The sequence below is a fragment of the Rhinatrema bivittatum genome, chromosome 5 (assembly GCF_901001135.1).
Source record: "Rhinatrema bivittatum chromosome 5, aRhiBiv1.1, whole genome shotgun sequence".
Taxonomy (NCBI): domain Eukaryota; kingdom Metazoa; phylum Chordata; class Amphibia; order Gymnophiona; family Rhinatrematidae; genus Rhinatrema; species Rhinatrema bivittatum.
Window position 1 is genome coordinate 197,778,605 of NC_042619.1, and position 26,688 is coordinate 197,805,292.

Here is a 26,688-nt window from a genome sequence, read left to right on the forward strand (position 1 = left end):
TTTTAATGACCTATCCTCTCTACATTAAGAAACATAAGAGGAATGAGGATAATACAGCGGGGGAAAGATATAACAGAACACTAGATAATTATTCTGAATGGTTAACACCTTATAAGGAATGCCTGATTGGTGAGTCCATGATCATGACACCTGTTTAGGAAGGTTCGAGATCATGTGACCTCTCTGTTTAAATGAATGAGGGTTTTCCCATAAGGTGATGCCATTTTAACTCATAGGTAGAAGCTGAATGCTCGGTTAGAAGGTAAGCCTTTAGGAATAATTTTGGAAATATTGAGGGATTTATTATTATTTTTAGAATGAATGAATATATGTCTTTGCAGCAGAAAGCTCTCCTGATGCAGCATGAGTACGCTGAAACATTGGCAATGTGGGGATTGCTTTAGGAGAGTATTATCAGGATGACTGAGACAGGCTCAGCTGTAGCTGGGTTTAAGTTAAGTAACAAATGAGGAGATATGTAGTTTTTGAGAATTTTGATTTAATAAAAATAAATGAGTAAACATTAAAAAGAAGACAAGAGATTGTACATGATTACAGCTTCCAGTGCATCATATGACTACAGTTTGAAGCCCATTGAGGACAAGAGACTGCAGATTGCATATCGCATTGAAGTGCTGATACTATCTCTTGTATAATTGTTTAAGTATGCCTGAGGCTTAAAGAGAATGTTGTGTACAAATTTAATTCAGAATATATGTTTATATTCATTTTCACCCCTTATTTAAATATTTTAGAGATTGTGATACAATCATTTATAAAATAGCTCATAGTAGGCATCATCTCTTTGGAGATATAAAGAATGACAATGAAAATGTATTGTTATTTTATTTTTAGTGATAGTTTATCAACATGGCTCAGGAACATAATGCAATTTAAAATTTTAAAAAACAACATTGTATTGTATTATTCTTCAAAAGTGTTCTGTTTGAATTCAAGATTGCAGCTGAGGACTTGTATGCTTACCACACAGTGCTATGATGATTCTCTTCTAACACATTTTGTTTTAGAGAGAAAGTCTTTGTGCCAATGAAGACGTAATCTGCCAAATTTCATCGAGTTTGAGAAGAGTAGCAGCATTCCACAAGTGAGTTGATGGCAACATTGCAAGGTGCCGATGGGCCAGGGATAATGGGGACAATTGAGGAAGAGAAGGACTGGAAAAATTTTATAATCTGACAGGGTTTAGCCCTTGGGCCACAGTTTGCCCACTCCTGTTTTAGGGTGTGGAGCAAAAACTGAAGGGGATGGGAGGCAAACTTTTAAGAAAGCAAAGTTCATCTTGTAATCTTATTATTAATAATGACATGTAAGGCACTTAGTTCACTTTCCCAAGGCAGTGGGAACTGTGTCAGGTTTTTGTATAATAAGGCGGGTATTTGTATAAGGCCGGTATTGTATTTTAGGAATATTTTATATGAAATATGCAACATATGTAGGCCCAGCTTGAATTACATTGTGGATATGCACAATACTGAAGTTATTAATGATGAATAGTCATGGAGCTGCATCCTGCTCTGATCATGTACCCCATTTACACTTCTCAATTGCATAACAATGTGCTTGTGGCGATTCTAGTGTAACTGTAATTTGATGTGAAAAAGTCATTAAATGCCTTTAAAAACAGCTGTTAAAATGAAAAAGAAAGGTATTTTAATTTGTATTGTAAGTAATTCTTAAGTTTTCTTTCAATTATAGAGTCTAAAACATAGTTGTATGTTTTTGTGCCAGAGGCTGTTGTAGGGTGTTAGCCAGTCCTGGTGGTTTGTAGTACATTTTTAGATTTTACTTTGAAATAAATAGACAAACTGCAGAATTCTTGTCTTTACTCATTATAGAGCATCATTTCATGCATCAAATCAATTATAGAGCCTAAAACGTAGTTGTATATTTTTGTGCACATGGATGTTCTGTGGTGTTAGCCAGTCCTGACAGTTTGTAGTATATTTTTAGATTTTACTTTTAAATAAATAGACAAACTGCAGAATTCTTGTCTTTACTTATTACAGAACATCAATTTATACACCAAAATCATTTGTTTTCTTTCAATTATAGAGCCTAAATCATAGTGGCATAAAAACGTGTCTGCAGAAAACAAGTTGGCTGTTGTAGTGTATAAACAGAGGCCCAAAGATCTTTAATCATCCAAGGGCAGGGGTCAGTTTGACAATAAGTGGGTTTCAATCTAGATACTAAATTTTGTACTTCCACCTGATATATGTTGAACTTCTGTCCATATATCTATCATAATACCAGTATTTGTTTTAACAAGGAGAATTCCACTATCTAGTAACTATAACTGTAAGTCTTATATCTTCTCATCAAAATAGCTAGCTATGGTTTCAATATCCACAGTCACAAAATCAATAACCTGAGGGTTTTTATTAATTTGTTCACCGCATAGAATAACTCTTTAGGGTGATTTATAGCCTTGCTAATCAAATTAGAATAATAGTTGTTTTCTTAGCATCCAGTCAGTTGAATCCATAACAAGTGGGTTATGCACCTCTACCAGCAGATGGAGACAGAGCAAACTGATGACACAGTATATATACCCCTGCAGTGACATCAGCCTGCCAGTATTCTCTAGCAGATGGTGGACGTGCATCTCCCTACTGGGGATTGCTTCATTTTCTAAAAGGAGAATTAAGGATATTACATTGCCCACTGTCCTGCGGTGATACCAAAAAGTCCCTCCCCCACTTGAGAATTCCTGAGGTCATTTCCATGGTCCTTCAGATGAGTGCCTTGGTCTGGAAGCTGTTTTTTTCATCCGGCATGGACTTAGCTGCTTAAGCAAGTGCAAAAAGCCGAACACAGCGATGAAGACATATGCCCTCTCCCCCCTCAGCCAGAGACCGTCTCTGTACTCAGCCAGGTAAGTCTGAGCTCAGGTAAGTTTTAAAAAATATATATTTATGGAGACGTAAAAAAAGAGGCTTTTGTAGCATAGGGTTTCCTCCTTTTTTCCAGTTTCCATGATCAGCGTGCTGTTCCGACATTCGTCCCGTTCTGTGGGAGGTCAATTTTATTTATTTATTTGAAGGTTTTTTTATATACTGATTGCCGTTTGCACATCGTATCAGTTTACAAAGAAAACAGTGCAATTAGAATGGAGCATAACAGATACATATGTTATATTAGTTTACAACTAACATAGCGATTATAGTATGAGGCATAACAGTTACATGGAGCAAGCTGACACAATTACATGGAACAAAATGACTTCATATAAATATAGTATAAGTAAGAAGTATTTAAGTCAATCAACTTAAGAGCTATGTACAATTCTACGGAAGACCAAGAACAATGAGCTTATTATGATGAGGTATAAACGTACTATGGAGCAGTTGGAAGCATATGGCGGTATTGTCAGAGAATGCGTATAGAGGTAAAAGAGTATAGAGATCAAGAACGTGGGCAGCCTGGCAGGTTGAGCAGCCTCTGTAGGCTAGGCCCTGCTCTGAGGTATTTTTTTTCTCTGAGTGCTGTGTGGTAGGCTGCAATGACATTTCTCACAGCTTTCATTGGCTGCCCTCTATAGGATTGTCGGTTCGGCGTGTGCATCTAGCTGTGTGTTCAGGTTTTGTGTCCAGTTTTTGGACAATAGTCAGGCCTTGAATTCTGTGCATCTGAGTTAAGCGGTGGCTTAAGTAGCCATACACTTACCTGTGCGCACAAACTTTATTGTGCGATTAGATTGTTTTGCGGTGCTTATTTTTGTGATGCCTAAGTTTTGGACACCTAGGTGTGGCATGCCTAAGTTTTGGATGCCAAATTTTAGGATGCCTAGGTTGGATGCCTAGTATTTTTGAGCGTATTAAAAAAAAAAACTAGATACATGCCTCTGGCCGCCACTCAAGTGCCCTTTCAGCCATAATGGCGCCTATGCCTAAGAAACCTAAGCACCTTTCTCTTTGCGCTGCCTGTCATATTCGGGCATCTCAGCCAGGAGTACCTGCTAACTTGTGTCAGTGCTGTTTGAAGGCTCAGGGAGAATTGCCGTCCCCCGATTTCACTAAGCCTGGCTTTTCCCAGCTGGATGTAGGACTGGGGGCAGACGGCTCAGGTGGGGTGCCTGATTTTGGAACTACCCTAACTGGTTCCTCAGCAGGGGGTGGTAGTTCAGTGAGTACGCCTCAAGTACCTCCTGGATTGGATGCTTCTTCTTTTTCGTGGGTAGAGTTTTTCCAGGGATTGCAATCCTTTCTCCAGGCGCAATCTTCAGCCCTCTCTAATACTCTGAGAGCAGAGTCGCAGGTAGGTACCTTGCTGGGCCGTACTGTTAAGTACCAGAGTACTGCTAGAGCTGCAGCGGGACTTCCCGATGGAGGTCCAGATGGCACGGATGATGACGCTTATCCTGACTCCCTTGAGGATGGTAAAATTCCTCCAGGTTTAGAACCGTATAGAGCTATGCTATGGTTCTTTCATAAAGATGAATTACCAGCTCTGATTTCCCAGTCATTGAAAATACTTGGCGTACCTAGGGCAGATGCTGTCACTGAGCAGAAGAAAAAACCCATTTTGGTTTCCTTGCGTAAGGCCTCTTGTTTTTTCCCCGTCATGGAAGCCATTCAAGAATTAATAGATCTTGAGTGGGGTGCCCCACAGGCTAATTTCAAAGGGGTTTGGGTTTTGGAAGGCGTGCTTTCTGCGGTTTACAGTTTTGGGCCCTGCCCTTTGGTCTGCCCACTGCCCCAAGGACATTTTCCAAGGTAATGGTGGTAGTAGTGGTAGAATTGAGAAAAGATGGAATCCTCGTACACCCATATTTGGACAACTGGCTGATTCGAGCCAAGTCGCTGGAAGAGAGTGGCAGTGTGACCCCAAGTTGATCTCCCTGTTGCAGGAGCTTGGCTGGGTGGTGAACCTAAGCAAGAACAATTTTCAGCCTGCTCAGTAGTTGGAATACCTCTGGGTTTGGTTTGATACGAAACAGGGCAAGGTTTTTCTGCCAGAAGCGCACATTCAAAAGTTGAACACACATTTCCATCTGTTTTTGAACAATCTGCGCCCAACCGTATGGTCCTACCTGCAAGAAGTACTTGGCTTAACGGTGGCGACCCTGGAAGTGGTACTGTGGGCAAGGGCGCATATGCTGTCTCGGTGAAACCCGCAGTCTCAGGATTATTCAATTTGGCTCCTCCTTACGATGGAAATCTCCCAACTGCAGTGGTGGCTGCAGGCAGATCATCTAAGGAAGGGAGTTTCCCTAGCACCACCGGACTGGCTAGTACTGACAACAGATGTGAGCCTCCTTGGTTGGGGAGTGCTGGAATACAGAAGTGTCTCTCTGGAACATCAATCAACTGGAAGCCAGGGCAGTCCAGTTGGCATGTTTGCAGTTCACCGATAGGCTGCAGGGTCGATCATTCCAGTTAATGTCAGACAATGCAATGACTGTGGCTTACATCAGTCATCAGGGAGGAACCAAGAACCAGCACGTGTCGCAGGAAATAGATCAGCTTATGGAATGGGCAGAAGTACATCTCCAGAGGGAGAGTTTGGACCCAGGAGAATGGGCTTTATCAAATGAGGCGTTTCAGCTGATTCTGGATCGCTGGGGTTCCTCTTTCCTAAATTTCCTGGTGACTTCTTGCAATGCGAAAGTTCTGCGATTCTTCAGTCACAGGAGAGATACGAAGACACTGGGGATCAATGCCCTAGTGCAAGAGTGGCCGGAAGACAAGTTGCTGTATGCCTTCCTCCATGGCCTATATTGGACAGATTAATACGAAGGATCGAGCGCCACAGAGGGATGGTGCTCTTGGTGGCTCCAGATTGGCCCAGGAGACTGTGGTATGCAGATTTGCGGCGTTTCCTGGGCGACTTGCCCCTTCTGGCACACAGAACTTGCTAAGTCATGATCTGGTTCTTCACAAAGATCCAACTCAGTTTTGTCTTACAGTATAGCCCTAGAGAGGACTCGATTGCTGAAATGTGGATACTCTGTTGCAGTGATTTCCACTTTGCTTAGAGCTAGAAAGTTCTCCTCTTCCTTGGCCTATGTGCAAGTTTGGTGAGTGTTTGAGGCTTGCGGTACTTTTCCTCTTTCGGCCAAGATCCTGCTCATTTTGGAGTTTTTGCAGGATAGCTTGAATAAAGTTTTGGCCCTTAATTCCTTAAAAATACAAGTAGCAGTTCTCGCCTGTTTCAGGGACCAGGTGAATGGTGGTTTTGTCTAAATATTAGACTTCAATAAGACGCTTGTCAGCACTTTTTCAAACAAAGATATGACTCAGAATTTAGTTAGAACAAATATAAATTTAATATTTCATATCTTTGGAAGCACAGATGCCCTCCTTCAAGATAGGCAGAGCATTTATGTGTCTTCCAGTCTCTTGTGAAAGCTGTTATTTTATACTTTCAACTATACATAGAAAATGCTTGTGAGAGGATCATTCACACAATATGACAGTGTCATAACCTGACCTCTTCTAACCTGAAAAACAACTCCCTCCCACCTTAAAAAGTTCCTTTGTCAACATGGCTTTGATGCAGTTGTTCCTTATGATCTTCTGAGTTTTGTAAATAGATAGTAAGTCTGTGTTCTGTTGCTGGTGCAAGGTCTTTAATTAAAGTTTTGTCCTCCGGGAATCTTCAGTTCACCTGGCTTCTGTCAGTTGAGATAGGAATCTGTGAGAACCAAGCTTGTATTATGGTTCAGATATCTGCCATTGATAACCTCATGGCCTTTAATTATAGGCTTTGCAGAACTTACAAGTTTCCCAGATCTTCCACATTCTTGAGTCTGAGGTCAGTCAGAAGTTCACTGTATCCCAGCAGTGTCAGTCTGAAGCGCAGACCGCTAAGGATTCTGGGACTGGCTAAATGAACCAAAGTTCTGAATCAAAATCTTCATTATATCAGTTTATTGTCGGCTCATCCTAATATGGCTCATTACCTGAAAGGAGTGAAACATCTTATGGAGTCTTAATTTGGACTTGAATTTCTTAGCGGGTCCTGCATTTCGACCAATGCATAACCTATCCTTGCAGTTACTGACCTTGAAAATAGTGTTTCTTGTGGCAATTTGTTCTGTGCGGAGAGTTTCCGAGCTACAGGCCTTGTCTTGCCAGGAGCCTTTCCTCCAGGTGACTCCAGGGGCAATACAGCTGTGTACTATTCCTTTTCTACTGAAGGTGGTCACTGAATTTCACTTGAATCAGTCCATCTTCCTGCCATCTTTAGACAGAGAGAGAGATGTAGGGGACTATAGTCTGTTGCAACCCTTGGAAGAGACATATCCAGTACCTGGAGGTTACTGAGCCTTTGCAGAAAACAGATCACCTGTTTGCTCTTCATGTTGGTACTAACCAAGGAAAGCAAGTGTCACAGGCTACAATAGCCTGCTGGATTAAGGAAGTAGTCACTTCAGCATACATTGGTGCTGAGCAGCCTTTGCCTAGTTTGGTTAGGGCTCTTTCCACTAGGGATCAGGCAGTGTCATGGGAGGAAGTTAGATTGCTGTCTCCCATCAACATTTGCCGAGCTGCGATGTAGTCCTCCTTACACACCTTTTCCAGGTATTATTGTCTGGATGTGGCCCAGGAGGCTGCAGCCTTTGCACGTGTGGTTTTGTCAGGACTGTGGGAAGCCTCCTGCCCTATTCAGGAGTAGCTTGGGTACATCCCACTTGTTCTGGATTCATCTGACTGGACGCTAAGAAATAAGAAATTACTACTTACCTGATAATTTCCTGTTCTTTTGACAGTCAGATGAATCCAGCTCCCCTCCTTTGGCTGCCAAATGATTGTACCATGGTCCTTTTATGTGACTATGTGTTACAGGGATTACTGGTAAGTGTTAATCCAGTCCCTAGACTTATGTTTTTACATTCTTGTCTGAGCTCAGTATTGCCTGTTGGCTGATTATTGAAATGGTTATTTGTTTAATCAAGTTTTGCTAGTCTGTCCACAGTTGCTTTTGAAGAGAATACTGGCAAGCTGATGTCACTGCAGGGGTATATATATTGTGACGTCAGTTTGCTCCATCTCCATCTGCTGGTAGATGTGCATAACCCAGTTGTTCTGGATTCATCTGACTGTCCTAAAGAAAAGAAAATTATCAGGTAAGTAGTAATTTCTCATTATTTTATGGCCTGTCAATCTGCTAGCTTATAATTATTTTAAGCAGTTATAGATCCTTCTTTTTTGCTTTGTTCATTACTCTTATGACAACTCCTTTTGAATTGGCTCATCTCTTACCTTTTTTTTATCAATTCGGTTGAAAACCTAGGTTGATTAGTAAGCTTCTTTGAGCTGAAATCTTCTTAGAAGGAGCCAACTCATAAGTCATAAATAAAGTGGAATACCAGATATGAACAGTATCAGTTACATCTTTTAATTCATAAGTATCTACTGTTGATTGCTAATTGCACAAAAATTCCTGATCTGGTCTTAATCGAGAAACTCTGTCTACTCTTGCATAACTCTGTTGGGGGGGTTGTCCCACCTCAAAGAAAATAACATGGCCCCACAAGATCTGACCATAAAATTAAGCAAATATTTTATACAGTTCAGTTCTACAAAAGATTCATGACCACAATAAATCCAGAGTATGCCTTGAACACTGAGTGGGACCATGCACTAATTGCTCTAACCCTATAACACATTATTTCCTAGCGTGTAGCAGATGGACTCAAAACAAATGGGTATAGTGTGCTCATGCTAGCAGTTGGAGACGGATCTGATGTCAGCACGGGTACATATACCCCCGCAGGAAGTGCAGCAATTCAGTAATTTCCATCTCCAAAGCAGTTTGGAGCTACCTCACGCTCGCTGAGCGTGTTTCCAAATTCTAACGACTAAATTCCTAGAAGAAACCTATTGAAGCAAGCCCCACACTCCAGTGGTGATACCTGGAGGTTCCTCACCCAGTTGAGTTTCCCGAGCTGACTTCCGTGGTCCCTCGGATGCGAGAGCCTCGGTCCGGTGGCCGGTTCGCGGCAGGGACCTAGCCCCCGAGTGAGAAGGGCTCGGGCGCGGCTTGGCCCCCGAGTGAGACGTGTTCGGGCGCGGCCTGGAGGCAGCCTCGGTCCCGGCGTGGACTTGGCCCCCGAGCGAGGCGGGTTCAGGAGCGGCCTAGAGGCAGCGGGCGCACTTCCTTATGCGCGGCGGTGAAGGTACTCACCCTCTCCCCCCGCAGCCGGAGACCGCCCGGGTCACAGCCGGGAAGCGCTGAAGACAAGGTAAGGTGTACATCTTTACTTGGTCTCCGAGGAAGTGTGGACTTACTGGGCCTGCCTACGAGGCAGCACGCCAAGGAGGTCGCCATTTTGCCTGCCTACTGACCTACGCCGATAATTGCTAAACTTAGCGCGATAGGCGCACGTTGTTAGCGCACGTGATAGGCGCACATTGTTCGCACATTGTAAGCCGCCCGTTTCTAGGCGCACGTTTATAAGTCGCCAGTGTATAGGCGCCCGTGTATAGGCGCACATTTATAAGACGCCCGTGTATAGGCGCACGTTTATAAGACGCCTGTGTATAGGCGCACATTTATAAGACGCACGAGTATAGGCGCACATTTCTAAGACGCCATTCATAGGTGCATGCTGTCCAGCGCTCTTGTTAGGCGCACTTTATTGGGCAACACCGAATTTCAGGCGAATGGAGCATAAGAGAGCCCATGCGGCCGCAGAGCCGGCACCTCCAGAATCTGGCATGAAAGCTCTAAGCCTCTGCTCAGCATGCAACCTCAGAGCCACACAGAGCAAGGAAGCAGACTCACTATGTGCCCAATGTGAGGAGGCCATGGGAGTCCCAGGACAGGAACGGCCCCAGCCCAGCGGTTCCTCAGGGAGCACACTGGACTTAGCGGGCCGCGGTGAGCAACCAGGGAATCCAAGAGACCTGGTGCCCCTACGGCCAGATCCGGCTTCGCTTTCCTGGGTGGAATTATTCAAGGGGATTCACACCTTTGTCCAGATGCAGTCTGCTCCTTGAATGGGTCTTTCCGTCCCGGTTGATCCGGTCCCTGGACCCTCAAGACCTAGGCGCAGCCACTCACCACCCGACAGCCCCGCTTATGGCAGGCATGTACCCTCTGGATCCGGCGTCCAAGGAGCTGCTGGCGTGCCCCAGGGTAGACGCCATAGTTAACACAATAGTGAAGCACACCACCACAATTAGCATAAGTAACAAGCTCCTTTCCCAGGCTTCAAAGAAAAAACTTTCTATTTCAACTACTAAATCAAAAAACAGAAAAAGAAAGACACTAGAGCAAAGCAGCCCCTTCCCTTCTACTCTCTCTTTCTAAAGCTAAGTAGAAGAAATGCCCAAAAAGCAATACAAAAAATATTTCTTTTCAAAAACTGAAAAGAACATAAAGCAATTATTAAAAAATATTCCCCTTCAAAATTAGGTCTCAGCAGTAGAACTGGGCCAGAAAAATGACCTGTTTGTATTTGACCACCTTCAAGATACACCTTGGTGATTGTGATTTATTCATGTTTAGTACTAGAAAGATGGCCAGCAGATTTTCTTGCTGGTAAAAATTTTAAAAGATTGCCCAATCAGTGTATATGATACAGCGTGTTGAGATTCTGTGAATATCCAACATTTTGATTACCTTTGATTTTTGAAAATTTTAGCCCTCCATCCCTTTCAATTTCTTTGCACCACACGTTGTACACCCTAGAACAGCCGGCAGCACATTTTTGTGATGGTGACTAATTCTCTCTTTCCCCTTGTCCTGATTCGTCTTATGAGGCACTTTGACTTCTATCTGCACTGTGACAGTTGCACTGGTGATTCCAAAAATCAGTGCAATTCCCTCTACCCCCTCCCACCCCTCCAATTCCACCTGCTGTGTGGTTGCATCATTCACTGGCACAAAAACGTGCCACTGCCTGTTATAGGAAATTGAAGGTCATCAAGAAATAATATTATGCAAGGTCCTTAGTTCACTTTCCAGCACAGTGGGTACAGTGTCAGGTATTTGTATAATAAGGCCTGTATTATATAATAGGAATATTTTATATGAGATACAATATGGGGTAGATTTTAAAATGCCTACGTGCAACAGACGTAAAGCCCCGGACACGCGTCCCGAGGCTTCGAAAAGGGGGCGTGGTGGTTCATGGGGTGGGGTCAGAGGCTCCCAGCACAGCGGCCATTTGCCACTGTGCCGGGGGATCGAGTGCCAGCAGGCTGCCAGCGCATGCAACCTGCACCTGCCTAACAGGTATGATAAAGGAAGGGGGGGGGGGGCTAGATGAGGGCTAGGTGAGGGAGGTTAGGTTAGGGGGTTGGGAAGTTTCCTCCCAGCGCACTCCGAAATCAGAGCGGGCTGGGAGGGAACGGGAGAAGGCCGCGGGCGTCGGCACGCGCAAGTTGCACAATTGTGCGCCCCCACTTACGCGCACCGACCCACAATTTTATAACATGCGCATGTAGGCCCAGTTGAATTACATTGTGAATATGCACAATACTGACAGTCATAAATGATGGAAAGTCACAAAGCTGTAACCTGTTGCGCACTTCTCAATTGAATATTAATGTGCTTGTAATGATTCTAGTGAAACTGTACTTTGATGTGAAGAGTCATCAAATACATGTAGAAAAAGTTGTTAAAATGTGAAAGAAAGATATTTTAATTTGTATTGCAATTAATTCTTACATTTTTTTCAACTACAGAGCCTAAAACAGCATATTTTCATGCACGTGACTGTTCTAGGCTGTTAGCCAAACCTGGTGGTTTATAGTATATTTTTTGATTTTCTCTTTGAAATAGACAAACTGCAAAATTCTTGTGTTTACTTATTATAGCGCATCAATTTATGCACCAAAATTATTAGCTTTCTTTCAATTAGAGACTCTAAAACATAGTTGCATAATTTTGTGTACTCAGCTTTTCTAGGATGTTAGCCACTCCTGTCAATTTGCTGTTCATTTTTAGATTTTATTTTGAAATAAACAGACAAAATGCAGAATTCTTGTCTTTACTTATTAGAGCATCAATTTGTACACAATTTGTTTTTTGTTCAGCACCTGTTATTTATTTCGTTCACTGTACCTTTTATCACTCCCCTGTTTATTGTAAACCGGCATGATGTGATACCCTCACGAATGCCGGTATAGAAAAAACTAAAATAAATAAAAATAAATAAATAATACACCAAAATCATTTGTTTTCTTTCAGTTATAGAGCCTAAAACATAGCGGCATAAAAAACTGCTGGCAGCTGTTCTAGTCAGAAAAAAAATTGGCTGTTCTAGTGTAAACAGTTTTTAATTTTATTCATATCTACCTTGTAGCTTGTTTTCCTTTTCTTTTTATGTTTTATATGATAGTTGTTCTATGTATTTTACTGTCTATATTGACCAGCTTAGAATGAGTTTTATCACATAGTGTAGTCTATATGTATTTTAAACAAACAAAAATAAAATATTTAATGGACAAATATGTGAGGTCTCTTTGCTTTTTATTAATATTTCTTAAAAATGTATTCTTTCCTTTATAAATCGTAGTGCTCATAATCTCACAAGATGGAGTCTGTACAAGAAGACTTTTCAACTCCTCGACTTAGAAATGGAATGTGGATGCTTGCCTGCTCAGGTAATGTGCAAAATGTAGTAGTACAAATTGTTCAGTTAAGAGAGGCTGAATTCTTGCTTCATGTAGAAGCCAAAGACATTTTGATACCATCATTTGAACTTGAAAAGCTTTCTCTTTATCTTCTCTTTGCAGATTGTTCTACCTGCTCTTCAATGCACCTATTATTCACTTCTGTGGCAACTGACAGCAGTGATGGAAAAAAGTCCTTCCAAGGTTTGCTCTGTCAAATAATCCTTTGTTTCATATAACAGCATTAAAAAATAAACATTATCTTTGGGGATTGGAAAAGAGTTTCTATAGAGGTTGAATGTAAAGTGTAAAAACAATGGGGTCCAGTTTCAGCTGCTTCTAGCCAGCGCGATCAGTCAGATAATCTTATCTGGCTAACTTTGTGGGTTATTGAGTGAGGAAGCTGCACTATTGAATATATCTGACTATTTTAAAATTAGCCCAATAAGTTTATCTGGTTAACTTTAGGACTAGTCTACATATCAAACTCCACCCTGGAATACCCCATATTATCTGGCTAAATGCCTTTGAATATTGACCCTCATGAATGTAAAATTAAGCTTCACTATCTGATGATTTGCTTGGCATTGATTTCTGTAAATTATTACTGTTTTCCTGCATGGTGAAAGCATAGGTGCAGTATGTAGTCTCATAATTCTGGAATCTGTCCTGGTTAAAATATGTTCAGTGAAGCATGCCAAGAAAAGGAGAATATGAATCTGTCTTGTCCTGATTTAACAGATAGGCAGCTTTGCAGCTCAGTCTTCCAACACTAATATTCAAACTCCTCTTTGAAAACTACTTCAATCAAGGTGCTCCAATGTAAACCCCACAATCATCCTGACATTGATCAATGTTTCGTCATTCCTGCCTTCCTCAGGGAACAGATGAACACTCTACAAGAACACAAAATAACCATTAAACACAAAAAATCACAGGAGGACCAAGATGGCCGACACATAGGGCGTGAGGAAGGATCGCTCCATTCTTTGGTTCGTGAAATTTTACCTTTTGCTATTGCCTCACCTTGAATTACCTTCAAATTATGCCCCACACGAAGCATAAGTCTCGACTTAAGGAAAGTATTACCTCAAGGGAAGAAGGACTACAACAGCCAAAGATTGAAAGATTCTTCGATCCTACCCCGAGGACACCGGAGGCGAGGGCCGCTGGGACAGCGACCCAGGAGCTTGGATCGCTGTCCATGGCCGATGAGATCTCGCTGAGCTGGGGGCACCTGAGACGCCGACACCCCCGAAAGCTCGTCTGGGGGAGGAGCAGAGTGAAATATTGCGAGCTTTCCCGGAGAGGAGAGAGTCTCTGCACCCTGAAGCGGATGAGGAGGACGGGGCGTCGACGCCCGGAGAAGTTGGAGGAGTGACGGGAGATGTGGTTACCTCCAAACAGAACCACCACATGGCCAGTCCGGCAAGGAACAACAAGGAGACTACAGCGCTTCAGGATTTGGTACAGTTACAAACTAAAATGGCATTTTCACTTCAGAAACCACCCGTTGTTACTTTAGAGTCTTTATGGAATGCTATGACCTCTATTGAATCGGCAGTTACAACTTTAACACAAGCATTTTTGGAACTTAATAAAAGAGGGCTGAAGGTTGAAAAAGTTGCAAGTGAAAATCAAGAGAAAATAGGAAAACTAGAGGAAAAAGTTGTAATAATTGAAAAGGTCCAAGGTAATTTGATAAAAACTGAAGGTATCTCAGAAAGGAGATTTGAAAATATTGAGAACTCATTACGTTTTCTAAATCTTCGAATAGTTAATTTTCCTGTTGTAAAAAAAATGTTACCCCTGGACATGTTTAAAGAGTACATGGAGGTTTGTTTAAAAATTCCAAAAGAAATTATCCCGGTTATTACTAAAGTGTTTTTTCTTTCAAAAAAGTCAATGTTGTCAGAACCAGTGGAAACACCTGATCAACCAACTATGAATGTATCTGAATTGATTGAGCTATCTACACATATTGAAATTAAATCAAGAGGGACATTGTTGGTATCCTTCACTTTTGAACAGGATAGAAATCTTGTTTTAAAATTCTTTTTCAGAAATAGATCTGTTCAATTCTATGGGCAAAATATTTGGATATATCCGGACTTGGTCCGTAGTACGCAAGAACGAAGGAGGAAATTTCTCCATATGAGAGATGAAGTGATTAATAGAGGAGCTAGTATGACATTAAGATATCCCTGTAAATGTCTTTTGAAATAGCAAGAGGCTAAATATATCTTTTTAGAACCTGAACAACTAAGGGATTATTTAGACGGGAAGGCTTGAATTGCTGTATAAATTAGTAGGGGTAATCCTATGTGTGCGGTTTAATTTCTGTCTGTTTTCATGATATATGTGATGAGCTCCATAAATGCTTAAATCTTGGTCCAATATTACCTGATATCAAGAGATCCTTTGGAAAATTGCATGTAAATGTTTCTATGTAATGAAGTTAATGTTTGGATCCTTTATTTCCTATTGATTGATATATGATGTAATATATCTAAAATTGCATAAATAAAAAATTAAAAAAAAAATATCACCACACAAATCAGTACATAAAAATTAAAATGACTACCCAAGTACATACCCTCAATATTGACCCTCAGGTTCTCACTCCAATTTCTCAAAACATGGCGCCAAACGCTCACTCGACTCCACTTCTTCCTTTCTTTTTAAACCACCCATCCTCTCCAACACAGACCAATCAACATCCTTATTAAGATCTTCTGGGAGAATCATCTGTAAAGAAAAAATCCACTGTTGTTCCATCTATAGAATTTTACGGTTCTGCTCTCCCTCCCCCCCCCCCCCCACCTCCACCCCACCTACGATTCACTGCCAAAGTCTCAAGCACTGTAAAGAATAAATCGTCAAAATCATGACTCAAATCTATGCAATGTTGAACTAAGGGTGCTTCCATTTTTTTACGTTTGATTGCACTCCGATGTTCAATCATACGAATTTTCAGCTGTCACATTGTTTTCCCCACATATATTAATTGGCAAGGACACCAAATAATATAAATCACTTTCGTAGACACACAGGTAGTTTTAACCTTAGGCTTAAACCAATTCAATTTGTCCAAAGGTAGATCTATATTCGAGTGTGACTGTAAAGAAACTGAACAACTTCCGCAGACAAAATGACCTATTTCAACCCCTTGATTACTCTGTCCCTCACTAAACAGAAGAGGTGAAAGAGGTGGAGTCGGGTGAGCGTTTGGTGCCATGTTTGGGAAATTGGAATGAGAACCTGAGGGTCAATATTGAGGGTATGTACTTGGAAAGTCATTTTCAAAGCATACGTGCATTTTGTCAGTTTGAAATTTGTTGAAACTTATGACGGTAACTTTAGAGCAAGCGCACAGGCACCCATACATATGCAAATGTATGCACAAGTGGACATTCACTGGAATTTTAAATCATGCTCGCAGTTGTGTGTGTATAATTTAAAATACGCCTACCACATGTATATGTGCTCCTAATTTTAAGTCATTACTCGAGCAAACATACTTCATGTATCTTCCTTAGGACTTTGTCTACTTTAACACGCACAGGTAAATGGATTTAAAAACATTGTGAAGGACATTCCCAGTTTTACCAATTAGTCCACTAGTTTGCCCAGTCTATCTCAAGGCCATCTAGGGCCCTCTGGTTCTTCAGCCCGTACGCCCTCCAGTTGACCCGAACCATTCACTCTGTTATATTGGGCCTAAAAAGTGATTTCTGCAGACTTGCACCTCATAAGGACCAGCAGTATTTCCTCTGCACTTAGGACACTAGTGGGATATGCACCTTTACCAGCAGGAGTAAAAGCTGACGTCACGGACATATAGCCCTGCCCCAACATCAGCCCACCAGTATTCTCTGTCTCCAGCAGATGGTGGACATGCTTTTCTCTTCTGGGGATTGCTTGTGGTAAAAATTAATGAAAGGAGAAGATCGAAGAATTTTCAAACACCGCTTGACCTCCAGAGGGTGACACCAGTGGGTCCTTCCCTCAGTTGAGCGTTTTCAGCTCAGGAGCCTGCTTCAGGCATGAACTTAAAAAAATAAGTAAATAAGTGGTTAGAGCCCAAGGGATTCTCAGCAGTGATGGCTTGTGCCCTCTCCCCCCTTAGCCAGAGACCGGTTTGTGTTCTCAGTCAGGAGGACTGAGCTCAGGCACACAAACAAAAAAAAAAAAAGGAAGTGGAGAAAGTTTAGGGAATATCTTTCCCTTCCTTCCTTACCGGGTCTCCTTGCATTGATGCTGAGTGTTCAGCATCTCTTGCCCCCTTTCCCTCTCCCTTTCCTTGGAGTTTAGTGTAAAGTGGGCCATTGGATAGGCCCTGCTCGTAAGGCTCATTTTCTTCAGCCACGTGGAGGGCTGCAGCTGCCTGTTTTTCCTGCATGCCAGCAGGTGTGCGCACTGTGTAGCGGTACACTGAAGGGAATGCACAGGTTCGTATGTGCATAAGCACACAAGACCATGACTTATATAGAGCTCAGGGAGGGGGGGTATGGTGAGAGTGCATACTATTTTGAGCATTTGCTGTTAGTGCACACACAGTATCTGAGCGTGTACTGAGCGCTCATTCAGTGAGCGCACATTACAGGAGCACACACTGAGCACCTACTATCTGAGTGCATGCTGGGTGCCTGCTATCTGGGCGTATATTAGTTGAGTGCTTACTGTTTAAGCACATACTGTTTGGGTGCTTAATGTTTGAGCGCATCCTGTCTGAGAGCATTCTATCTGTGTACATACTGTATGGGAACATTCTCCCGTGGCCCTTTGGGTGTGTGTGTTTGTGTACATTCTTCCGGAACTGTTATGATGCCAGAGACATAGAGGTTTCAGCGTCTAACTTGGCCGGCCTCTACAAGGGAATATACAAGGGAACCTGCTCTAATGAAGTCATATAAAGACAGTTTGCATTGTGTGTGTGGTGTAATTATATTTATGCAGCTTGTCATATAAGGGCAATAGAGTCATTGTCTTCTCTGTGTCTGTGTTAGCATTGGTTGGACAAGATGATTTGCCTACTATGGTTTTCTTGACGTTGGACCATCCCCTCAGACTGAGGGGAGTGAGGCAGAAGGTGATACAATGAATGTATCCCTTCCTTCTTGATTTTCCATGACTGAGACATCTATGAGAGATGTGGGTCAGTCCAACAGTTTTTGTCTTGGGCATATGGGCTCCCAGATGGACTCATCCTCCTTTTCCTGGCTGGAATCCCAGGATCTTTAGGATTTTTCTGCAGGGTCGCCCAGTGGAGACTCCTGTCTCCCACTTTCCTGCCATTGCGTGCAAGCACCGTGGCAAAGCAGTTCCTGGTGATGTACCAGAGTATGTGTTTCACGATACATCAGATGCTTCCAACGGGGATTTGGGTTTCTCCCTTCTGGATGAAGGAGAGAGTCCTCCAGATTTAGAGTCACAATACACTCTGATCCGAGTTTTTCAGAAAGATGTGTTGCCAGGTCTATTGTTTCAGACTCTGAAGATGTTCAGAGTGGCTGGGGGTGACTGCTGGTGTGCAGAAGAAGGACCCCTTACTATGCAAGGCATCGTGTTTTCTTTCCCCTCCTGGGTGCAATTTAAAAGTTGATTGTCCTCGAATGGAGTGCCCCGAATCTAAATTCATTGGAGGGTGCGCTTCAGCGGGATTGTGCCCTTTGGTCAAAAACGAGGGTGCAGTTGTGATTCCTGAAGGTGGATACCGAGCGATCCACTATCCCAGTATACGGAGGGGCAGCTCTACATGATGCTCAGGATAGGTTTGAGAATATACTTAGGCAGGTCTTGCGATCATGGCGATGCAATTTCAGATTGCATCCTGTTTCTCCCTGGTAGTTTGGACTAGTTGCATCTCTAGAGACACACAAGGAACGGGGTCCGATGGCAGTTCAGTATATAACCAGTATATAGTCTTAAGCTTTAACCCATATTCTTTATTGTATTATGTTACAATTACCTCCTGCCTTTACTTTTCTTCCAGCTATTTAAGCTTCCAAGTTTTTACTCCTTGTTAAATGTAACTTTGCCTTATTCACTTCTATTGTCAATTACTTTATTTATTGCTTCAGTTATACCCTTGTTCTATGTAAACCGATCCGATATGGTTATTACTATGAAGGTCGGTATAAAAAAGTGTTAAATAAATAAATAACCAGAGGGGGGGGGGGGGGGGGGGCCACATTCCTAGCCAGTGTGATCTGTGATTTGATGTGGATGGCCACTAGATAGGTAGCTTCTGTGATTGTAGCTACAGGTCAGTTGTGGCTTCTATATTCAGGTCCAATCTCACAAGGTTACCCTTTTATGATGCACGCTCGATCTTCACAATGAAGGTCTGAAGACTCACCTACTGGTGACTATGCTTTGGAATTCCTCCGGATGCTTCTATGATCTCTCTGTGCAACTCTCTACCAAACAGAATGACGATTGAGACTACCCTAACAAGGCGCACATTCCCAAGGATTACCACTTGGACCTGCAGTGTTGACTGCACAGTGGGCAGCCTCTCGCCCTGTTCAGGAGTAGCTTTAGTTCATCCCACTCATGTGGATTATCTTGCCTGAGTGCAGAGGAAGGAGAAATTACTGCTTACCTGATAATTTCCTTCCCTCTAAGGGAGGGCAGGCTAATCCACAACCTGCCCTTGGCTGCCTAGTTGCTTTTAGCAAATCCCTTCTTGCGGATCGGTAAGTGACGAGATCGACCCCCCCTGAGATTAGTACATGTTAATGCTTTTGATTGATCTCTGTGTTCCCAATTGGGTGAAAACATGAACTGGTTGACTGTCAATAATCTTGCTCTTGTATGATCAGTTTGTCCACAGTTTAGCTTTTCCAGAGAATACTGGCGGTCTGATGTCGGGGCAGGACTATATGTCTGTAACATCAGCTTTTACTCCTTCTCATCTGCTGATAGAGGTGCATAACCCACTGGTGTGATTTAGCCTACCCTCCTTAGAGGAAAGGAAATTATCAGGTAAGTAGTAATTTCTCCATATATGTGACTAACAAGCTGCTGCATGCTGCGGCTGCCATAGTTAAAATACAGATTTACACATGTAAATATTGGGCCTGATCTGGAATGCCTACCGACATGCCATAACTCTGCCCCCCCTCCCCCCCCCCCAAAATTTTTTATTTTATTTTTTTTTACTCATGCAGCTTTACTCATGCAGCTTCTAAAATTCATGTTGCTCATGCGTGTCCCGGATACTCAGTTGTATCCTTTTAGCATGAGCAACTTATGTGGCAGCTCCCTATGTGCGGAGCTGCCACATAAGTTGCCCATGAGGTTACAAAATTACCCTCCCTAAAGCCAATTTTAAAAATCCATTTCTATGAGTAAAACAGTGTTTCAACAAAGGAAATATCCTTATATAAAAATTGCTTGTGTGATGAGCGGGATGTATGTTTTGCCAAGTCACAAATTAATTTATCTGTACTAAATGGAGGCATTTCTGGGGGCAGAGTTAGAAAGGAGTTTGGAATTACATGCATATGATAGATTTCCAAAACTATTTGCATACAATTTCATGAAACATTTCTGTGCACATTGTGGTAGTGTAATTGTGTGTGGATAGTTTTGGTGATATGATTTTCAAAGCAAACTTAAACGCATAAATCCATTTTGAAAACTGGTGCAGCTTGATTATATTTTTGTTGCCTAATTTAGGAAGGTTGTTAGAAATTACCCCCATAATTTGTAAGGAAAGTCTTGTATTTTTCTGTCTTCTAATGTTGGGAAACCCGGCTGCGGAGAGCCGCAACCAGGTCCCCCCTTCTTACCCGCGGATTCCGGAGCCGCCCGCAGGCTTCCCCATGCTGGGCCAACCCGCGTCGGGGCCTTTCTGCAGTGTTCTTTCCATGAGGGAGATGCCGCCGACCGCTGCTGGGGACTCTGCCCCTTAGGCGCGCATGCGCAGAAGCCTGGAATTTAAAGGGGCCGTGGCGGGAAACCTCGGCCCTGCCCCAAACCTGAGATTCGGACAGAGGAGGACATTAACAGCTTTAGGAAGCAGATAAAAACCTGGCTATTCGAACAGGCTTTTAGCCTGAATAGTTGACCCCGTTTTCCATAGTAGTACAGAGACACTAGGAGAGGAGGGAGAGGAGAGTCTAAGAGGGAAGGAGGGGAGATGGGTGGGTGGAGGGGAGGAGGGTAGATGGATGGGTGGAGGGAAGGGGGGTACCTGGGAAGATGTGGCAGAATTGTTGGGATTTGAAAGGGTTTAGTTTAATATATTTTTAGTCAGCTAGCTTTTGGTTTTAATGTATTTTAGTCATGTACCATGTTTTGTTTTTAGTATATATGTGTTTGAAGGTTGCTACTGCAACTTCAATCAATGTAAACCGCCTTGAAATGAACTTGAAAGCCGGTATATAAGATTGAATAAATAAATAAATAAATATATATATATATAGGCCACTTCTAACCCTTATGCCTTGCCTTGGCAACAGGTCGACTCTCTGAGTAGCTAGTTGCTGTTCCTGATCCTGCTCCAGTGTTCCTACATTCCTGACGCCGCTCCTGTGTTCCTGACTCCATTCCTGTCTTCGCTTGCTTCTTTGGTGTAGACTTCAGCCTGGTTCCTGGATTTCCCTGTCTGCTGACCTCGGCTTGTCTGCTGCCTGCCCTGACCTCTGGCCTGGTTCCTTGTGCTGCATCCTCGCTACCTGTCCTGACCTCTGGTCTGGTTCCTCGTGCTGCATCCTCACTGCCTGCCCCGACTTGGACCACCCACCAGACTTCCTCTTCCAGGAGAACTTCGCCTAAGTCCTGCCAGCCCCTGCACCCAAGAGCTCAACCTGCGGGGAACGAGAGCTTTTATAGGTGAAGTTCCTGTCAGGTCTCCTGGTCCTGTTCCGCCTCCCGGCTACGAGCGCCACTGTTGTCTCTTTCAGTGAATCTTCCAACTCTCGAGCCGGCTCAAGGGTCCACGTTTACAACAGTTTGCCAAGGCCATGGACCCAGCGGATCTCTCTGGCCTCCAGGCCATTCCAGGCATGGCCCAATGCCTGCAGCAACAGCAGCACTGTTTGGACGTTTTGGCAGCCACAGTCGAAAAGTTGGACAATCGCCTGGACTCAGCTCCTCTGGCAGCGGCTCTGCCTCCAGCTCCCATCCCTACTCCAGGGCCTGCCGTGTCTCTACACTTGCCGGTGCCACCTTGCTATGCTGGGGACCCCAAGCAGTGCCGGGGGTTCCTCAAGCACCGTTTCATGCGCTTCACCCTCCAGCCTGCGCAGTTTCCGTCTGACCAGATTAAGGCGACCTACATACTTTCCTTGCTGGACGGCTGAGCCCTGGCCTGGGCCTCTCCCTTGTGGGAGCGGGGCGACTCTCTGCTTGGGGATCTCCAACAATTCATCCACGCCTTCAAACAAATGTTTGATGAGCATTTTCGGCAATCCACCACAGCTATCAAACTCCTCCATCTCCGCCAGGGGGTCCCAGCCCTTGGTCGACTACGCAGTCGAGTTTCACACCTTAGCGTCAGAACTGGGCTGGCGGGAGGACAGCCTGTGAAGCATATACCTGGAGGGCCTATCCTCCAGGATCAAGGATGAACTCGCGGCCCGGGACCTCCCAGATGATCTCGAAGCATTGATTGATCTCACTGGGCGAATTGACAGCCGTCTTCAGCAACGGGTCCGGGAATGAAAGCCTGGTCAGAGACCAGTACCACTGGTGCCATCCTTCTCCCATCTGCTAGCACCTCCTCCTGAACACCAGCCTAACCGAGTAGAGAAACCCATGCAGCTTGGACGCAGTCCTTTCACCCTGGAGGAGATGCAGCACCGTTGCTCTCTGGGCCTGTGTCTCTATTGCGGTGGCAAGGGGCACTTACTAGCCCAGTGCAAGGAGCATCCGGAAACCTCCCAAGCCTAGGTGTCACCGGGGAGCTGACCCTAGGTTGTGTGTATCCTGCTCCCCAATGCACGGTTCCAGTATCCGTCACATACTCGGGGGGTTCGTTTTCAACATTGTCCTTCGTTGATTCAGGGGCTGGAGGAAATTTCATTCTGGCAGATGTGGTGGAACAGCTACAGCTTCCTGTACTGCCGCGTACCCCACCGCTGAGGATTTCTTTTATTCACAGCACTCCTCTTCCAGGCTGGGTCTCTGCCACCACCGCTCCAGTATTCCTTCGCATCGGGGTGCTCCATGAGGAGGAGATCTCCTTCTATATCCTAGAGAAGGCAATCCATCCTATTGTGTTGGGCCTACCCTGGCTCCAAAAGCACTCTCCACTCATTGACGGGACTCTCTCCAAATCACCACGTGGAGTCCCACCTGCTTTTCTACATGTTTGCCCAAGTTGCCTCGCCCTAGCGTTCCCTTGGCAACCACCTCCTTGTCGCTGCCACCACAGTACACGACAAGAACCTGGCAATTACCCAAACACTAAGAAGATCCCATGCTACTGATGCAATTAATAGCAGTAGCTATTCCCCAAGTAAACTTGATTAATAGCCGTTAATGGACTTCTCCTCCAAGAACTTATCCAAACCTTTTTTTAAACCCAGCTACACTAACTGCACTAACCACATCCTCTGGCAACAAATTCCAGAGCTTTATTGTGCATTGAGTGAAAAAGAATTTTCTTCGATTAGTCTTAAATGGTTGTTCGGACAAGCCTTCCCCTAATTCAAGACTAGTATTGCTATAGCATTGCCTTGCCATAGATCAGACGTAGGCCTCTCAAGTACCCACCACATCCTTAGTTGTAATTAGTTTATTGAATACTTTCCCCTCTGCGTTTCCACTTCCCAGTTGCATTCCCTTGTTTTATTGTAACTTTTGCTCCTTCTGGTTATGGTTTACTGTTTATTGTTAAGGTCTCTGTTCCATGTAAACCGATTTGATTTGATTTGTATCACGAAAGTCGGTATAGAAAAGCTTTAAATAAATAAATAAATGCGCTACTTGCTAACTTCATGGAATGCCCCCTAGTCCTCCTATTATTTGAAAGTGTAAATAACCGAGTCACATCTACTCGTTCAAGATCTTTCATGATCTTAAAGACCTCTATCATTATCCCCCTTCAGCCGTCTCTGAGAAGGTCTCCGCCATTTTTATTTATTTATTTATATATTTATTTATTTATGTGTTTTTTATATATCGAAGTTTAGCTAGATGCCTTCACTCCAGTTTACAGGTAAAACAATGTATTACAAGAGGAGTAACAACTAGAATTACAATATAACTGGTGTGACAATATATATGTCTAACAGTATAACTGGTGATACAATGTATATGTGCATGTTATGTCTATTTAATCGAATTGGTCATAGCCCAATTTAAAAAATAAACGGCAACATCGTGCCATAATGCAACGCCATCAGTAAATAGTTAACATTTTAAAATTCTATACATAGGGTTATTGTCATTGGTAATGTAACTATCAGTAATCGAAATTCTCGGTCCGTGATTGTTTGATGTGACCTTTCTTGTGTGTGTGTTTAGCCAATTCCATCTTTGAAGGCTTGTTTGAAAAGCCATGTTTTGAGTTCTTTTTTAAATGTTTTGGTGTTGTTTTGTGATCTTAGTTGTATTGGCAGTGAGTTCCAGAGTTGAGGACCGGCTATGGAGATGGCTCTGTTTCTAACATTGGAATGTTTGGCGGCTGAGAGTGTTGGTATGTCTAGTTGCAATTTGCTAGTGGTTCTTGTATTGTGTTGGGATACATGTTTCTTAGTAATGTTGTTTAGGCAAGTTCCTTCACTGTTGTATATTGTCCTATGTAAGATGGTTAGGGTTTTGTATTCAATTCTCTTTTCTACGGGTAGCCAGTGTAGACTGTTTAGTACAGGAGTGATTTGATCAGGTTTCTTGTGCCCGGTGAGTATTCTGGCTGAGGCATTCTGCAGTAGCTGAAGTGGTCGGATCGAGGCTTTTGGTAGTCCTAACAATAGCAAGTTGCAATAGTCGAGGCTGGTGAATATAAGCGATTGTAGAACGGTTCTGAAATTGGGTTGGTACAGTAGTGGTTTTAGATGTTTGAGGATTTGTAATTTGTGGAAGCCTTCTTTGATTTTGGTTGAGATGTGCTTTTTGAGATTAAGTTCTGGGTCTAGCCATATTCTTGTTCTTGTTACATTGTGTTCTTGTTACAATGTTCTTGTTACATTGTTACAATGTTCTTGTTACAATGTTCTTGTTACATTGTGAACCGATGTGATATCTTTGAATGTCGACATATAAAAACAATAAATAAATAAATAAATAAATAAATATTCCGAGATCTCTCACGTTGTCTTTTAATTTGATGCATGTGTTGTCGATTTTTATGGAGTGATTTGTGTTCATTCCTGAGTTTTTTCTCTCTAGTAGAATACATTTGGTTTTGTCCATGTTTAGACATAGCTTCATGTGGTTTAGCACATGAAGCTATGTCTAATTAAAGCTCTCCAGCGCTTCCTTGGATTTGCAAACTTTTACCGCCACTTCATTCCTCACTATTCCGAAAAGGTAGCCCCTCTCACTGCACTAACCAAGAAGGGTGCCAACGCCAAGGAAAGGCCACCCGAGGCCCTCCAGGCTTTTGAAGACTTAAAGCAAGCCTTTCTTCTCGATGGCTGTTTGCGCCACCCAGATCCCACATGACCCTTCATTGTGGAGGTAGATGCCTCTGATTTAGCTGTGGGTGTGGTCCTTAGTCAAGTCTCTAGCAAAGGCACATTGCTTTCCTGCTCCTACATAAAATGTGTTAAATCTTTGTCCTTTTGGATTAATTAAAACATTGAAAGTGGTCTCTTATAAAATTATTCAAAGTATAAGAACATAAATCTTTAGCTGAAGATATTCTTAAGAGAGCAACAATAAGACATGTACAGAAAAATTTGACCTTAGATCTCGCCATTGTGTCCATATTGACCACTCTCAAATATACACACTTTAGGTAAAATCATTGAAAATGTGTTTTGTTACAACTAGGAGATTGCATGGATAGATGTGAACCTCTTAGAGGTACCATCTTTAAGAGATTAAAGATTATAGTCCATGCGGGCAAGGGCTTTCTCATATGTGACCCCTCTATCATGGAATGCACTTCCCAAAGAGCTGCATTTTATTCAAGATATTAAGTTTTTTAGAAAGCAAGTGAAGACATTTTATTTCAATGATGTTTTAACTAATAATGTTTACAACTGTTTTTATGTATATTATGTTTTATTTTTTTTATTTTCATTCTTGTTATTTTCATTCTTTATGGATGTTTTGTTGTACTCTGCATTGATCATAATGTGGAGAAAGCAGATTATAAGAATGACTAAAAAAGTGAGTATATACAAAAAGCTTAAACCTGTGCCAGGCTCAGGGGACCTGTGTCAGGATGAGTGCAGTGTGCCTTGTCAGATGAGGAAGAATGTGGTAAACAGCTATCTGGACCAGATGGTATACATACCCCAGAGTTCTAAAAGAACTAAAAAATGAAATTGCAGATTTATTACTAGTAATTTGTAACATGATTAAAATCATCTGTTGTACCTGAAGAGTGGAGGGTGGCCAACTTAATGCTAATCTTTAAAAAGGGCTTTATGGGTGACATAGGAAACTATAGACCAATAAGCCTGACAGTGCCAGGAAAAATTATAGAAACTATTCTAAAGGACAATATTAACAAACATATAGATAGACATGCTTTAATGAGACAGAGCTAACATAGATTTACTTAAGGTAAGTCTTAGCTAACCAACCTGCTACAGGAGTCTAAAATAGATTTGGATGCGTTCCTAGAGGAAAAGTCCATAAACTGTTATTAATCAGGGAGTCTTAGAGATAGCCACTGCATACCGGTGGGCATTAGCAGCTTGGGCATATATGACCAGCACCCCATTTCCAACTCCCATTCCCCCTACAATGCATCCCATCTGCTGGTTCTACATGAGTTCCAGAGCAATCTCCAGTTGCTCCTGCCTAACTGGTAATGTTTTTATAATGAGAAAATAACAGCACCGGACAAATAAAGAAGGCTGGTGCCATTTTGTTTTATAGCAACATTTCAAAATGGTGTTGGCTGGCTGACTTGAGGTCAATACCAATATGAGAAACACCACCTGCAGGGCAGGAGTAACTGAGGATT

General features: G+C 42.8%; 1 protein-coding gene across 2 annotated transcripts in view; it reads left to right on the top strand.

Annotated features, from left to right (window-relative positions):
- LOC115092303 (cohesin subunit SA-2-like) overlaps positions 1 to 26,688 on the top strand; it is a 360,840-nt gene that overhangs the window by 219,937 nt on the left and 114,215 nt on the right. For both annotated transcript variants that reach the window (XM_029603069.1, XM_029603070.1), the window contains 3 exons: positions 1,029 to 1,105; positions 12,494 to 12,581; positions 12,714 to 12,794. In XM_029603069.1, the coding sequence (XP_029458929.1) occupies positions 1,029 to 1,105; positions 12,494 to 12,581; positions 12,714 to 12,794 (246 nt within the window). The remainder of the gene's footprint in view (positions 1 to 1,028; positions 1,106 to 12,493; positions 12,582 to 12,713; positions 12,795 to 26,688) is intronic.